This window comes from Gobio gobio (assembly GCF_949357685.1).
Source record: "Gobio gobio genome assembly, chromosome: 22".
Taxonomy (NCBI): domain Eukaryota; kingdom Metazoa; phylum Chordata; class Actinopteri; order Cypriniformes; family Gobionidae; genus Gobio; species Gobio gobio.
The window spans coordinates 43,773,598-43,790,011 of NC_137118.1; the positions used below are offsets into that span (position 1 = coordinate 43,773,598).

Sequence of the window (16,414 nt, forward strand, 5' to 3'; positions counted from 1 at the left end):
CACTTGTTTCCGTCCTACGTTGATGGTTTAGGTCCCTCGAGCTTTTCTTCGCCACCAACCAAGGCCCCTGGAGCGGAGAGCACCTGAACAACAAATCCCCCCGGCTTTGTCGCAAGTTCTCCTCCCCTCCGCCTGTCTCCATCCCTTTGCGCACATCTTCCCCCATCCATTCCCGAAAGCTGTCCCTCAGCTCTCCTGTGAGCTGTAAGGGCGGTGCCTTGGACCTGTCGACGGCAACGTCCTCTGCGGCAAGCAGCCCGACGTCTACCTACAACCCCGTCCTCTCCTCCCCTCCTCCCACCTGCACCAAGGCCCCTCTGGACCTCAGCCGGGGCCCCAGCTCCCCCGAGCTCAGCCCCTCCACCCCAGACGAGGGCGGGGAGCTGCCACGAATAGATGCTTTCTGTGGGAAGCTGCGACGGAGTATTCGACGAGGTGAGCATTGTTGTGTGTCCTCTTTTGTTCAGCCTCAAATTCTCTCCATATTGGAGATAGATAGATAGACAAACAGACAGACAGATAGATAGATAGATAGATAGATAGATATATAGATATATAGACAGACAGACAGACAGACAGACAGATAGATAGATAGATAGATAGATAGATAGATAGATAGATAGATAGATAGATAGATAGATAGATAGATAGATAGATAGATAGATAGATAGATAGATAGATAGATAGATAGATAGATAGATAGATAGATAGATAGATAGATAGATAGATAGATAGATAGATAGATAGATAGATAGATAGATAGATAGATAGATAGATAGATACACTCTAAAAAAAAAAAGGTTCTATATGGCACCAAAAATGGTTCTTGGCTCGTAATCATAGGGGAACCTTTTTTAGTGCTATATAGCACCAATTTTGGTGCTTCAGTGGTTCTTCAGCGGTTCTTCAGCGGTTCTTCAGAGGTTCTTCACCGGTTCTTTGACTAAGGTGCTATATAGCACCTCTGAAGAACCGTTGAAGAACCACTGAAGCACCAAAATTGGTGCTATATAGCACTAAAAAAGGTTCCCCTATGATTACGAGCCTTTTTTTTTAGAGTGTAGATAGATAGATAGATAGATAGATAGATAGATAGACAGACAGACAGACAGACAGACAGACAGACAGACAGACAGACAGACAGACAGACAGATAGACAGATAGATAGATAGATAGATAGATAGATAGATAGATAGATAGATAGATAGATAGATAGATAGATAGATAGATAGATAGATAGATAGATAGATAGATAGATAGATAGATAGATAGATAGATAGATAGATAGATAGATAGACACACATACAGATAGACAGACAGACATACAGATAAATAGATAGATAGACACACAGACAGACAGACAGACAGACAGATAGATAGATAGATAGATAGATATAGATAGACACACAGACAGACAGACAGATAGATAGATAGATAGACAGACAGACAGACAGACAGACAGACAGACAGACAGACAGACAGACAGACAGACAGACAGACAGACAGACAGACAGACAGACAGACAGACAGACAGACAGACAGACAGATAGATAGATAGATAGATAGATAGATAGATAGATAGATAGATAGATAGATAGATAGATAGATAGATAGATAGATAGATAGATAGATAGATAGATAGATAGATAGATAGATAGATAGATAGATAGATAGATAGATAGATAGATAGATAGATAGACACACATACAGATAGACAGACAGACATACAGATAAATAGATAGATAGACACACAGACAGACAGACAGACAGACAGATAGATAGATAGATAGATATAGATAGACACACAGACAGACAGACAGATAGATAGATAGATAGACAGACAGACAGACAGACAGACAGACAGACAGACAGACAGACAGACAGACAGACAGACAGACAGATAGATAGATAGATAGATAGATAGATAGATAGATAGATAGATAGATAGATAGATAGATAGATAGATAGATAGATAGATAGATAGATAGATAGATAGATAGATAGATAGATAGATAGATAGATAGATAGATAGATAGATAGATAGATAGATAGATAGATAGATAGATAGATAGATAGATAGATAGATAGATAGACACACAGACACACAGACAGACAGTGATAATTCCACATTGACTGAGGTTGTGTGATGTTCCTGCAGCTGTACTAGATTCAGTCTCCTTGGACAAGTTCATTCCTGAGATGTCCGTGTCCAGTGATTCTGCAGACCTGTCTCCCTGCCGCTCGCCATCCACACCACGACACCTTCGCTACAGACAACCGGCAGGTAGCCTGAAGTTCTCAAATATACATATTGTACACTTCATTTTGGTTCCCCCTGAAGTTCATTTTAGGACAAACACAAAATTTTGTTTGTGCAAATGATGTTTCTCATTTTTACATGACAAAATAAAATATGTATATTTTTATTTAACTGATTTCTTTTAACCAGTGTCCAGCATATATGTGAACTTCTTCAGTACTGTTTAAAAAGCGTCCCAGAATGCACCTCATGAAGTTGCATGATCTTAATTTCAATAAATGGTCTGCATGGATTGGGGAAAAGATTTGAGTTAGAATATGTTTACACTGTACAAAAAAAAGTAGTATAGACCCTTTTCACATTTCCGTGTTTCTCAGAGCGGAAGTCGTCATAGTTGGGTTAAATATTATAGCTGTGAATGCATTCAATATATTCAATATTTTTTTTGTGTACCCATTTGCTCACATATCAAAAGAAAAACGCCACAGTAGTGATTTCACAACTTTCAAAAAGAGGGAAAAATAGAGTGAGATTGATAACAGCATGTGAAAAGAGAGAAATATGTTCATTTTTACCATCACTCCCATAGATTAGATTAGATTAGATTCAACTTTATTGTCATTACACAAGTACAAGTACAAGGCAACAAAATGCAGTTTAGGTCTAACCAGAAGTGCAATAGCAGCAAGTGCAGGATATACAACGTTTGCATAAGTGCAGGACATGGATATGTACTGAATATATATAAATATATCTATAAATAGAAAGATGGTTATTACTATAAACAGAATTTACAGGTGAATATGTACAGTGAATAATATACAGATGGTTATTACTATAAACAGAATTTACAGGTGGATATGTACTATGAATATAATATAATATACAGATGGCTATTACTATAAACAGAATTTTACAGATAGAGGTATACAATGATATGTTAGGCTAAAATGAAGAATATGGTAGTGGATTAATATAGACGCTATTACTAAACACCCTCACAGCAGCGGTAACTTTTTTATTGTAATTTTATGCAAAAGTAATCAAATATAAAGTATTAGTGTTTTAAATGTACATATATTTAAAAAAAAAATGATAATACAAAAAACGTTGCAGGATTTACGATATTGATGACCGTTAAAACGCGTCATCACAGTCTGTGAAAAGGGTCTATTCCAGGAAGAAATACTCATGAACTTTTCCCTTTGAGTTATCTTGTTTAACGGCTCTTTTCTGCCGTGGTCTCCTCATAGGTCAGTCTCCCGAGAGCTCCCGCTGTGCCGTGTCCCCCGCGTCCGCCTTCGCCATCGCCACCGCCGCAGCTGGACACAGCAGCCCGCAAGGTTAGACCGCACTGATGGGGTCCGACAGCTCCCCGCGCATCTCTGCTCCGGGGAGAGGGTTTCACTTCCTCACCACGCTGACACGATTCTCCTACTGTCTCTCATTCAGGATTTACCAACCCAGAGAAATCGTACGATAAAGAGTTCCTCATCCGCAGGGCCGCCACCAACAGAGTGCTCAACGTTCTGCGCCACTGGGTTTCCAAACACTCGCAGGTTTGTGTGGCTTCTCCAGCCTGCCAGTTTCAGTTCCTTGAGCGATTAATCATTCATTATAGAGACATGACTTCTAAGGAGGACGCCACAGGTGAAAAGGGTAGAAATCGAAAATAGATATCACCATCCTTTCCCTTGTTCATTAATCACAGTACATTAAAGGGTTAACCCAAAAATGAAAATTAGCCCATGACTTACTCCCCCTCAAGCCGTGCTAGGTGTGTATGACATTCTTCTTTCAGACGAATACAATCTGAGTTATATTAAAAAAGTCCTAATCCAAGCTTTATAATGGCATTGACTTGATGGGTCGTTTTTTAATTCCATAAAAGTGCATCTATCCATCATATAACTGCTCCACACGGCTCCAAGGGGTTAATAAAGGCCTTCTAAAGTGAAGCGCCGCATTTGTGTAAGAAAAATATCCATATTTAAAACTTTATAGGCAAGACAAGGCAAGGCAAGTTTTTTTGTATAGCACATTTCATACACAGTGGCAATTCAAAGTGCTTTACACAGAAATGGAATCAAAATTTTCATAAGTGAATTAAAACTGTTATAATAGGAATGAAAAGAAATAAAAAAATAAAGATGAAATCCCCTATCTGGGGTGGAAGAAAATGGAGAGTCAGGTTTACTTTAAAAATATTTGTCAGGCAACTGTGCATTTAGACAGTACACTTACAGCCAAATTTTCTTGGCCTAACGTTCTCTAGATGTTTTACCCGTCAGAGCAGATCTAAACAGGTCTTCCTCGCACCGGAGGGAGTACTTTGGGACTTCCCCATATAGACTAAAATAGATTTGCAGTGCTGTACCTGTGCATGATTATATGATATATTAGTTGCATTTCATGATCTGCGTTCAGCATGTGAGTGTATCCGGACAGGTCTGTTCACACCTCACTGTCAGAACTGCTTTGTGCGTCAGTCCTTCATCGTGTGCAGTAGTGACTGCGCTGAAATGTCAGCGGACCCCCGAGGGCCCCGCGCTGTTAACATGTCAGGAACATGCATGCAGTCACATCTATTCCATCTTTTAGCCAGCAGTGCAGTTGAAGGAAGCTGGTGGTTCATCTATTGTTGAATGGACTTCTGGCTCACAGCAGTTTTAGTAAGCAGGCATTTAGCAGATGCTTTATTTGAAGTATTTTATTAAGTAATTTTGAGTATATGAATGACTGATGCTGATATCTAGAGAGCAATGTGGCTGATATAACACCAATAAATGGCTTAAACTAAAGTATTTTACAAACTAAGCTTTGAAATAATATATATTGTGAAAAGCACTATACAAATAATATTGTCTTGAAAATTTGCTCAAATGCCCTTTGATCATTGAAAACTGACATTTTTTACATTTTTAAAAACACTACTGTTAAATAGTTTTGGGTCCATAAGATTCTTTTTTTTAAAGATATTAATACTTTTATTAACAAACATGCATAATATTATGGAAGCTTTTTCTGCTACATAATACATTAAAAAAAAAATGTATCTCGCAATTATGACCCTTTTCTTGCAATTGTGATTTTTTTATCTCGCAATTCATTTTTTTCTCGCAATTACTAGTTTATATCCCATATGTTTCTTTTCTCAAATTGTGTGATATAAACTCATAATTGTGAGTTATTAGACTCCCCCTGAAATTGCCTCATCGACACGGCATCCTCAATAAACCCGTCTCCGGTGTGATGACTCCGACCGTTCAAATATTCCTATTTAATAATTGTTAAATCGATATGTCATCCTCAATAAACCCGTCTCCGGTGTGATGACTCCGACCGTTCAAATATTCCTATTTAATAATTGTTAAATCGATATGTCATCCTCAATAAACCCGTCTTGTGATGACTCCGATCTAATATGACCTCTGACCTGTAAAGTTGCCAGAATAGTAATCATACGCCGTTTGTTAATTGACATTTTCAACTAAATATCCAAATAAATCTAACTAGTAAACTAAATTAACCATATAAACTAAATTACTGATCTAAAGCCCACATTGTCACTGTGTGAGTTGAAATGAGCTGATGACATCCCCGTTTTCTCGGGAGCGGCTGTACGGCTGTATAAAATTCTGTTGCATTATCTTCCTGTCTAACGCTGTGAAGCTGCTTTGAATTAATCCGCATTGTAAAAAGCACTAAATAAATAAAGGTGACTTGACTTATAAAGTCCAATTCTGAGGGGAAAAAGTCAGCTCACAATCTTACAATTACAAGTTTATATCGTGCAATTCTGACTTTATAACTGCGATTTTATAATTGCGATGAAAAAAAGCACAATTTTGAGATAAAAAGTCACAATTACCTTTTTTATTTTTTATTCAGTGGCGGAACGAAAATTCCATGTAATATTGATCAAATGTGATAGTAAAGACTTTCTATTTCAAATAAACGCTGTTCTTTGGAACTTTATATTTATCAATCCTGAAAACAGTGTATCACGGTTTCCACAAAAATATGAAGCAACTGTTTTCAACATTGATCATAATCATAAATGTTTCTTGAGCAGCAAATCATCATATTTGAATGATTTCTGAAGGATCATGAACATGCACACAAACTTTTGTGTCAAAGTTTTGTGTTAAATTTGTAAAAATCCAGGCGTCTGAGTTTATTCGCTCATAGATGACAATGTTTATGTTCACGTTTAATGTTGCGTTCTTCAACTGTAACTGTTGAGTTGATTCACAATTAGGTACCGTTCAGGTTTTACGGCCATAAATGCATGAATTACAGGAACATCCTGCCTGGAGCGACCTGAAGTTGAAAAGGGCACAGATTCTCACGACTCATGAGTTTCCAACTTTTCCGGCACTAACCATTAGCCAGAATGGCCACTATAAGGGAGAGAGCGGGGTTAGTTGTAACACACATGGTTTAAAACTTTCCAAACATGAGAGTATTTACTATTTCCATATCAACATTATTTAGAGAATAAAATTGCGTCAAAATTTAAAAATCTTTGGAAGATATCACTGAACATTTATTTAACCCTAGCAAAAGTAAATTTCTTACTTGCGTTAATTTTTCACCTCTGTTTTTGTGTTTATTTCAAATGAGACAAATTTGATATGATTTACTTATATCTGTTATTTAACAGTTGAGATAGTTTAATGCTGATCTAACAGCAGAAGACACGAGTGGGGGTTAAATCCCAGTTGTGCAATAGTGTTCTCAATGAGCCCCTATTAGAACTACGATATTCTATTCTATACTTCTATGAATTCTATTGAGAAACCATGAAAAAAAGTTGAATAAAGACTGAGAGTCAATGTTCAGAAATGCTTAATTATTATTATGTTTGAACAATACTGTAGAGCTGTATTTTGCAGTGTGTTTGTTGTCAAACTCAAAAATGTGTTTATTTGTAATGATTAAAAAATGCCATTATTTTTATTCGAAAAAGTTAATGTATTTTATTGACAAAATATTTTAGTTGGTCTTGTATATTTTTTTGGATTATATCAGGTTATATTTTAAGCTGTCATATGCTCATGTGACAATGTACCCACCTATGGGGCATGTTGTCACATTTAACTTCTTTCGGGGTAAATCAAGAAAAAAGTATACACTGTATTAATGAAACAAAAGCACATAATTGTACTAAACATGTGAAATAATGTGGGGAAAAAATAAATACTCTGAACCCCAAGTGGATTTACATAAACTGATAAAGTCAAAAAGGTTGTGCGCCACTCTCCCCTGCATCATACAACCCTGTTTTACATCTGGTCATTGCAGCTCCATGTGTTTGTGTTTGCAGGACTTTGAGATGAACGCAGAGCTGACGACGGCTGTGGTCGCTCTGCTGGAGGAGGTGCTGCGAGATCCAGATCTTCTGCCGCAGGAGAGGAAGGCCGCAGCTAACATACTGAGGTGAAACACACTCCAGACTTACATTGATAACTCTTTACAAAGTAGTTTAATGTCTCAATGATAGATGGGTGGGATACTGTAATTCACCAAAAACATTTCATCAACTTCTCACCTTATGTTAGTTGAAGCGTGTACACTACTGTTCAAAACCTACGAATTTGAAATGTTTCAAATGTTTTTTTAAAGAAGTTTCTTCTGCTCATTTATTTGATATGTTTCTGTAAAATTCTGTAAAAAAAGTGAAATATTTTTACAATTTAAAGGAATTGTTTTCTATGTGAATATATTGTCAAATGTAATTTATTCCTGTGATCAAAGCTGCATTTTCAGCATCATTACTCCAGTCTTCAGTGTCACATGATCCTTCAGAAATCATTCTAATATGCTGATTTGATGCTCAAGAAACATTTAGGATTATTATTAGTGTTGAAAGCAGTTCATATTTTTGCAGAAACTGTAATACTTTCCCCCCATGATTTCAAAAGAACAGCATTTATTTGAAATATAAATCTTTTGTAACATTATAAATGTGTTTACTGTCTCTTTTGACCAATTTAATGCATGATTGCTGAATAAAAGTATTAATTTCCGTCAAAAACGAAATCTATCTGACCCCGAACTTTTGAATGGGAGTGTATGTGGAAGACAAGATTTGGGAACTGAACTGGATTTAAATGCTAAAATATGTGTTCTATAGGAGAGCAAACATATGTGTTGGATAAATGATTAAATGCCAGAGATTTGGTTTTAGGTGACCTGCTCCTTTACTCTTTCCCCAGTGCACTTTCTCAAGAAGAGCAAGATGATTCCCAGTTGAAAATCGAGGATATTGTCTTAATGGTTAGTGTCACTGCACCGAAGTGTGTATAAATGTATTTCTTTCATCCCTGTGTAATTTTGCGTGTGTGTTGTAGTCCGAGTGTCCGAGGGTCGAATGTTTTGAGTCATTGTCGGCAATGGAAATAGCAGAACAAATTACTCTACTGGACCATATTGTGTTCCGGAATATTCCATACGAGTGAGTATTTCATCAGAGCATAAGTTAATACTGTAGATTGTTATATTCATACATTTTTGGTGATTTATTCTTTAGTAGAGTTTGATTAAGATGTTTGATGTCTTTCTAGGGAGTTTCTTGGTCAAGGCTGGATGAAAACGGACAAAACTGAAAGGACTCCGTACATTATGAAGACCAGTCAGCACTTCAATGATGTGGGCAAAAAAATATTATCTATAAACATCAAAAGATCAAACAATAATACTGACTGAATGTGTTTGCACAATTACAGTTTTTCTCAGTCGCTTTGGTACATTTCTCGAATCATCCTCGACATTTGCAAAACAGCAAGTGCATTTCTCAAAACAATTCTTACAAATAGCAAAACACCTTGGATTACCTGCAAAAGCCAGTCTCTTGCTCAAAATCCTTAGTTCATCTCTCAAAAGTAAATATCTGTGTCAGTGCCATCAGAATGACAAGTCCTTGTGTCATTGTGTATGAATAAGACAGTCAAATTGCTTAGTCATATTGTCAATATAACTGTACTCTGGAGGGATGTTCTGATGTAAATATGGCTAAAGTTTTGATGACAATTATTGTCAATTGTAGGTTACACCTTAGTGTATGTGGGAGTTTGAATGCAAGAGACTGGACAAGATTCACATTTATGCTTTTACTGTTTGTACTGTAATTTGCTGACAGACCATGTCATTGCGATACAGAAAGGAAAAGACAAGAGAAAAAAAACAGAAAAACAAAAGTAGAAATGTGAACGTCTAACGGAAATGTATAGAAATTTGCTTGACATTTTATGACAACTTGTTCAACCATTTTGAGACCCATTATAATACATTTTGATCAACATGACATAAGCAACTGATAATGTAGGAAACAGCTGAGAATTGTACATAATCATTTGCATGGATGTACCAAAGTATTTGCAACTTGTTCAAAGAAATGAGAAACTGCTTTTTTGATGTGCACAAGTGACACAATGATGTGAAGATTGAACAGGTAGCTTTGAGAATTTCATCTGAGAAAATGTACCAAAGCGACGGAGAAAAACTGTAAGATTTGTCTACAAAGCTCGTTTTAGTCATTTAAGCAGAAGCTTTTGGAATAAAAGTAAAAAATCATGAGAGAAACAGAATTTTGTCCCAGAGATTTTAAGATTTTAAGACACATTTGCATGCTCACAGATGTTGATATTATCATTAGATGTATTTTTTTAATCTCTAATTATTAGAAGATAAATATATTACAGTTGTAAATTACAGTACAGTAAAATAAAATAAAAATATTTGTAGTATTTATAATAATGAAGTGTGCTGCATGTTTCAGAGTGAATTATCAAATATAATTCTTGTCTTTTACAGTACAACTATATCTGACAATAGAGTTGTTTAATTAAGCCGCAGCCTTTGATTTGATAATCACACTGTGATAAATTGCGATTAACATGTAGCCCCATTTATTTAATTTTGCATTCAGTATAATTCATTAGTAGCTTTTCATCAACTCACTAACCCTCATTTGTGAAATCCTTGTGTAGATATACAAATTCACATTTTTAAGACTGAAAAAGACAACATTAAACGTAATTTGCATGCATGCAACCCTTGTGCATCCATTGAAAGAGATTCTCTGAGGTCCTTAGAGAACATGTGTCTGCCAGCTCTGGAGCACAGCCTTAAGTTTGGTCTCATTTAAAGAAGACCCGTGGCAGATTATTGTTGAAGGTTTTAGTTTATGATTGATTTATGAATATTATTTTATATAAAATATATAATTTTATAAAACATGTTGAACTCAAAAACTGGTAGAGTTTGAGTCATAAATCTAAAAATGTTGGCATAATTAGGTATGAAAATAACTGAAGGAAATATCTATTTGCTAAGGCAACGTATTTGATTAATATTATTTTGTTTCCTCTACCAAATATTAGTAATAAATTAAGAATGCAATGAAAATACAGGTATCGTACTAAAAATAAAAGTGTTGGTATCGGACTTGTTCTGGAAAAATGGTATTGGAACATCCCTAATATATATATATTAGGGCTGTCAAAAGATTAATCGCGATTAATCGCATCCAAAATAAAAGTTGGTGTTTACATTATATATATGCGCGTATACTCTGTATAATAATTATTTATTTATATATATATATATATATATATATATATATATATATATATATATATATATATATATATATATATATATATATATATATATATATATATATACAGGCACAAGCATGTATATATTTAAGAAAAATGTATTACATTTATATATAAAATATTTATATTTATATACAATATAAATTTTATAACTACATTATGCAAATATTTCTTAAATATATACATGAATGTGTGTGTATTTATATATACATAATAATTATACAGAGTACACGCACATATTATGTAAACACAAACGTTTATTTTGGATGCGATTAATCTTTTGACAGCCCTAATATATATATATATATATATAGCGGCCCCCTCATAAAATTATAAGAATAAAATTCTGGCTACGCCACTGCTGTGATCAAAAATAGGCCTAAATGGAAGCGAATGTGATTGAATATGTACAGGTCTGTGTCTCATTATTCTATTCAGAATATCAATAACTACCAATTGATTTTGCATTCCTATCAGAAATTAAGAAATATTTGTGGGTTTTATATATTTTTATATAATTATTAGTGTTATTCATGGACGACATTGGGGCAGGGGTTATCATGAAATTTCCAGTGATAACAAAATGATTTAATTGTAATTATTTAATTATTAAATAGGCTAAACGAGTAGCCTAAATAAAAAAGAATGTAAATAAACAAGTAACAAGTAAACTTGAACTAGTTTGCGTAAAATGTCTGCAAATACTTTGCTGATGCAGGTACAAAAAGGTTTTTTTCCTGATAATATAAGGTTGGTTAATTTTAGGTTTAGGGATCAGGGTTATTACCCAGTTATTGCAATAACTATAATAAGTACATAGTATGTACACGGGGAACAGGACTGTAAAATAAAGTGCTTCTGCCAAAATGTATGCAGTTGGCATTAACACAGGCAAAATGATCAAAAAACATAGTCTTTAAGGACACACAAGGGTTAAATTCCTTCATGTGATGTGCATCAGAGCAAGTCAACTGAGTATAACTGAATGATAATTTTTTTCAATAGATGAGTAATCTGGTGGCGTCTCAGATCATGGCTCAATGTGACGTGAGCTCCAGAGCCAACTCCATTGAGAAGTGGCTGGCTGTGGCTGATATCTGCCGCTGTCTCAACAACTACAACGGAGTCCTGGAGATCACGTCCGCACTGAACCGCAGCGCCATCTACAGGCTAAAGAAGACATGGGCCAAGGTTTGCAAACAGGTGGGTTGAGAAGGCCTCAGAGGTTCCATGACATTGTGCATTTTGTCCATTTTAACCGTGCATGGGTTTTGTTTATTGTCAGACCAAAGCTCTTATGGACAGGCTGCAGAAGATAGTTTCATCTGAAGGGAGGTTTAAGAACCTGAGGGAAACTCTGAAAAAGTAAGTTTGTGTATGTTAGTTTTACACTGTATACATCCACATGCACTGTAACACTTTTTTGGTGTCGTATTTAACCCACAGCTGCAACCCTCCGTGTGTGCCCTATCTGGGCATGTACCTGACGGATTTGGCGTTTATCGAGGAAGGAACGCCCAACTTCACAGAGGAGGGGCTCGTCAACTTCTCTAAAATGAGGATGGTAAATGCTCAACCGTTCTCGAGCTCAGGATACTGTCAGGATTTTGAAAGACAAAAGCTCACATGTCGTAGTCATCATCTACTGTCTTCAAATGTGCGTTTGTTGTACTTCACAGATCTCACACATAATACGAGAGATCCGACAGTTTCAGCAGGCGCCCTACAGGATAGAACTGCAACCCAAGGTACAGTCTTGACCTTATGGAGACAGTACATACAGAATCGCTTTTAGGCCAAGTGCACACTACATTGCTCATGCACACATTTAACCCTGTACAGCCTGACTTATGATAGAAAAGTCAGTATGTTTTCTGAAATGGAACTGTTTATATTTTTAATGCATCACGCTTTTACGGCACATTTAGTGATATAGTGCAGATGCTGATGTTTATATGGCCAGAAAGTGAGATAAAACTACGTACATACATATAACATAACGTAACATACATATAAATATAAGTCGTCACTCTATATCTCCCAATAATATCTTAGTAAGATGATATTTAACCCTTTATGGTACAGCGCTGCCATATGGCAACAATTATTTTCTACTCACTTGTTATTCAGAGGAAAATACAATAAATTGCACTATGGGAATTAAAAGGGCAGGCCTTAAGGTAGCCAATGATGTGCTGTTTTTAATTTAGATAGAGACAGAGCGACACGCGTCATAAACTGAAAACCACGCCCACCGGGGGGGGGGGGGGGGGGGGGGGGGGACAATCCAACTCTCTCCATTGACTTTGCATTGCGTGAGGCTGCCTCCTTGTCATTTCTGACTTATAACAAAAGACAGAACCGTGTCTAAAAGCTGATTTGTGACGGTGTACAGCAAACAAGTCAAAGTTTTTATACGCTGTCGACCTAAAAAACGAGCGTTTAAGGCATGGGCGTCGGAACCATTGTATTGACAAGACCCACCCACTTTTTACGATCAATGATATTGGACCCACTCACTTTTATCGTCACTTCAGCACATGCCTGTTTACCTACCCCTAACCGATAAACACTTAATATTAAACACGTTAGACGCTTTATTTCCACTTTTCTAATATTTTCTTCATTTTTATTGAAAAGAAATGCCTTTCCAATCTGATATGTGATGGGAAAAGGGAGTAGAGCGAGTTCGGCAAAAGGCGGATTCGAACCTTGGCTCGATTTGCGTCAAAACTTAATGCCATGCATCTTACCCCTACACTATTGCCACTCTCAATGATATGGTGATTTTCGTTTAGTAAACAAGGTGGTATATTTGTACTTAATGTAAATGGCATCTACTCCAGTAAACATTTTCTGAGAGAGGACCCACCCACATTTTTTTTGCTTCAGACACCCATGGTTTAAGGACATAAAAGTGGATACAGGCAATTGAAACAGAGCGTGACGTCTTATATTACACTGAGAACTACACCCACTGGAGGGCAACGTAACCAGTGACAGGAAATATAATATATTAAAATGACATTTGGATATTTGAATTAAAAGGTGACAAAATGTTTACTGCACACATAGGCATACTGAGTGTCAGGATCCCAAAATGTACCCATTCTTCCAGCTGATGCTTCACGTCTTATTGCCTGTATCCACTTTTTTCTCCTTAAAGACTGGCTTTTACGGTTCGATAGCTTATGAAAACGTAGTTCTGTGTTTTTTAGCTTGTTTGCTGTACACCCTGTCACATAGCAGCTTTTAGGCACTGTTCTGTCTTTTATTATAAGTCAGAAATGACAAGGAGGCAGCCTCACACAATGCAAAGTCAATGGAGACGTTTGGATGGTCCCATATTGTCCATATGGCAACGCTATCCCACTGTGGAATTGCAGTAATGTATTTCCCCATTGGGATTTTTTATATATAGTAGCATCAACAATATGACTGCAGTTATTTATTTATTTAAAGTGTTTATTGTAGTATTGTTGTGTTTATGTATAAGTAACAAAAATATTTCTTCTTTTTAGAAAATTAATACAGCAATATTTTACGGAAAGGGCAATGGGAAGAGTGCAGAGTTAGCTCTTCCATGTGATGGGAGTGAGGATGAGTTAGACAAATTATAGGGAACGATAGGGATTAAATGATAGGGATCTACTTATTTTTGGTTTCCATGAGCCCCAAGTATATAAATCAATTTATAAAAGAAATGTGCATTTAAATAGAAAAGAAAATCATAATTTCATAGAAAAACAACTTTATTGACTGTTTTCCTTTGTGGTACAGCGTTGCCATATGGCACGTTTCCCTAAGTAACCCCCCACCCTTATTTTATTTGTATGATTGAAGCTATTTCATGTAATAAAAACGTATTTAAAAATATATTTCATGATTAGAACTTAAAGCATACCATAGAGGGTTAAATGCTTAGTTTAGTGATCAAAGCTCGGTAGTTTTAAAACATAATGTAATGCAATACAATAATGATTGAGAGATCAAATAAACCTTCCTCAAAAGCCTGATGGATCATATTTGATACTCGCTTTTTAACATGATGCATGATAATCAAGTAAACATAAGTTATTTCAGTCCATTAAGTGTTCATCTTGAAATACTAATAATATTGTTATCTGTATGTTTTACTAAAAATCTATAAAGATTTCACAGCAAAAAAGATTTACTAAAAGTAAGAACTATCAATCAGATGATAGAAGGCATGTAGTTGATCATGTTGATCATTTAGAGCCCTTAGAAATGTGTGTATCAAATATGACGCAGTAGGTCTTATAAGGTTAAAGACATGGTTTTCAATGTATGCAACAAATCATATCGACTAAGCAATTGAGCCAAGTGTGGAGTCCTGTTTTGATTGACTGTTCTTCTCTCAGGTAACACAGTTCCTCCTTGACAAGACTCTTGTAATGGACGAGGAGACACTTTATGAATTATCTCTGAAGATTGAGCCAAGACTCCCTCCTGCCAACTAAACGTGGCGATCATGTTTACACCAGACGCAGATATCAAGTAAGAAACTTGTGGGAATCTATACTTCCATCTGAACTAAAGTCTGCCCATTGTTGACAATCATTCCATATATTTACTACATTGCTTAGAATTTCGTATTGTGATTTTTTTGCTGTAAACTCAGGTATAAATGTGCCTTTTTGTAAATATTATGTACAGTTATAATATTCCGGAGTGCATATTTCTAGCATGATACATTTTAATATCAATTTGATAATCTCTTGAAATATTTTTACCTGAATGCAAAATATCAGTTCCATTTTAAAAGTCGGATCATACCTTTAGTGTAGTATAATGAGAATTATATTTGTATGTGTACAAATGTGTCCGCTGGTCCTATGTTGACAAGCAAGTTTTTTAATCACTCAAATCTGCCTGTATGTATGACAATCATGTCAATACTTTAATCTGGAGTTTGCTGAAATGTCAAAGCTCAAACAAGCACCTTTACTGTTTACCAAATATATAAACATTTGTCATTTGTTAATGTTAGGCATCATTCGTTTACACAGCAGGGCAGATGCATTTTGCCATGAGGCTGCAATTGCTCATTTAGCATGTTTTTGTTTTGTAGAAATATTTGACTTTTTTGGCATGTGTTTGCATGAATATGTATTTAATATAACCTTTCGAAACCACAAAATTAATTGTCATTATATTTTAAAATTTTGTCTTTATTTTATGGATTAACAATAGCAGTTTCTATTGTTCGAAGCATTTGTAACAAATATTCTACACTAAACTCTTTCCCCGCCAGTGTTTTTAATAAAGTTGGCATCCTGCGGCAACATTTTTTATCATTTTCACAAACGTTTCATGGCCCCCAGAATATTTTGTTGAATGAATATCTGAACACACAATATATCAAAAGAAAAGAACAGAGCCTCACTTTTAAACAACAAAAACATTTTATTCTAGCTTTGTTTTTATCAACACTTGAATGTGGATAAGTTACATAAAAAAGAGCAAAAAGCTGAGAAAATTACGTTTTTGTCAAAGACTTCATCCAGAT

General features: G+C 35.6%; 1 protein-coding gene across 1 annotated transcript in view; it reads left to right on the plus strand.

Annotated features, from left to right (window-relative positions):
• Positions 1-16,268, plus strand: part of rasgrf2a (Ras protein-specific guanine nucleotide-releasing factor 2a) — a gene marked incomplete at its 5' end in the record, with an annotated part of 57,004 nt that extends 40,736 nt beyond the window's left edge. The window contains 13 exons of the mRNA XM_079805077.1: positions 32-435; positions 2,159-2,284; positions 3,514-3,603; positions 3,713-3,819; positions 7,590-7,702; positions 8,482-8,542; positions 8,617-8,720; positions 8,830-8,914; positions 11,890-12,087; positions 12,170-12,249; positions 12,331-12,448; positions 12,564-12,632; positions 15,267-16,268. Of these exons, the coding sequence (XP_079661203.1) occupies positions 32-435; positions 2,159-2,284; positions 3,514-3,603; positions 3,713-3,819; positions 7,590-7,702; positions 8,482-8,542; positions 8,617-8,720; positions 8,830-8,914; positions 11,890-12,087; positions 12,170-12,249; positions 12,331-12,448; positions 12,564-12,632; positions 15,267-15,365 (1,654 nt within the window). The 3' untranslated portion in view covers positions 15,366-16,268. The remainder of the gene's footprint in view (positions 1-31; positions 436-2,158; positions 2,285-3,513; positions 3,604-3,712; positions 3,820-7,589; positions 7,703-8,481; positions 8,543-8,616; positions 8,721-8,829; positions 8,915-11,889; positions 12,088-12,169; positions 12,250-12,330; positions 12,449-12,563; positions 12,633-15,266) is intronic.
• Positions 16,269-16,414: the final 146 nt, after the last annotated feature.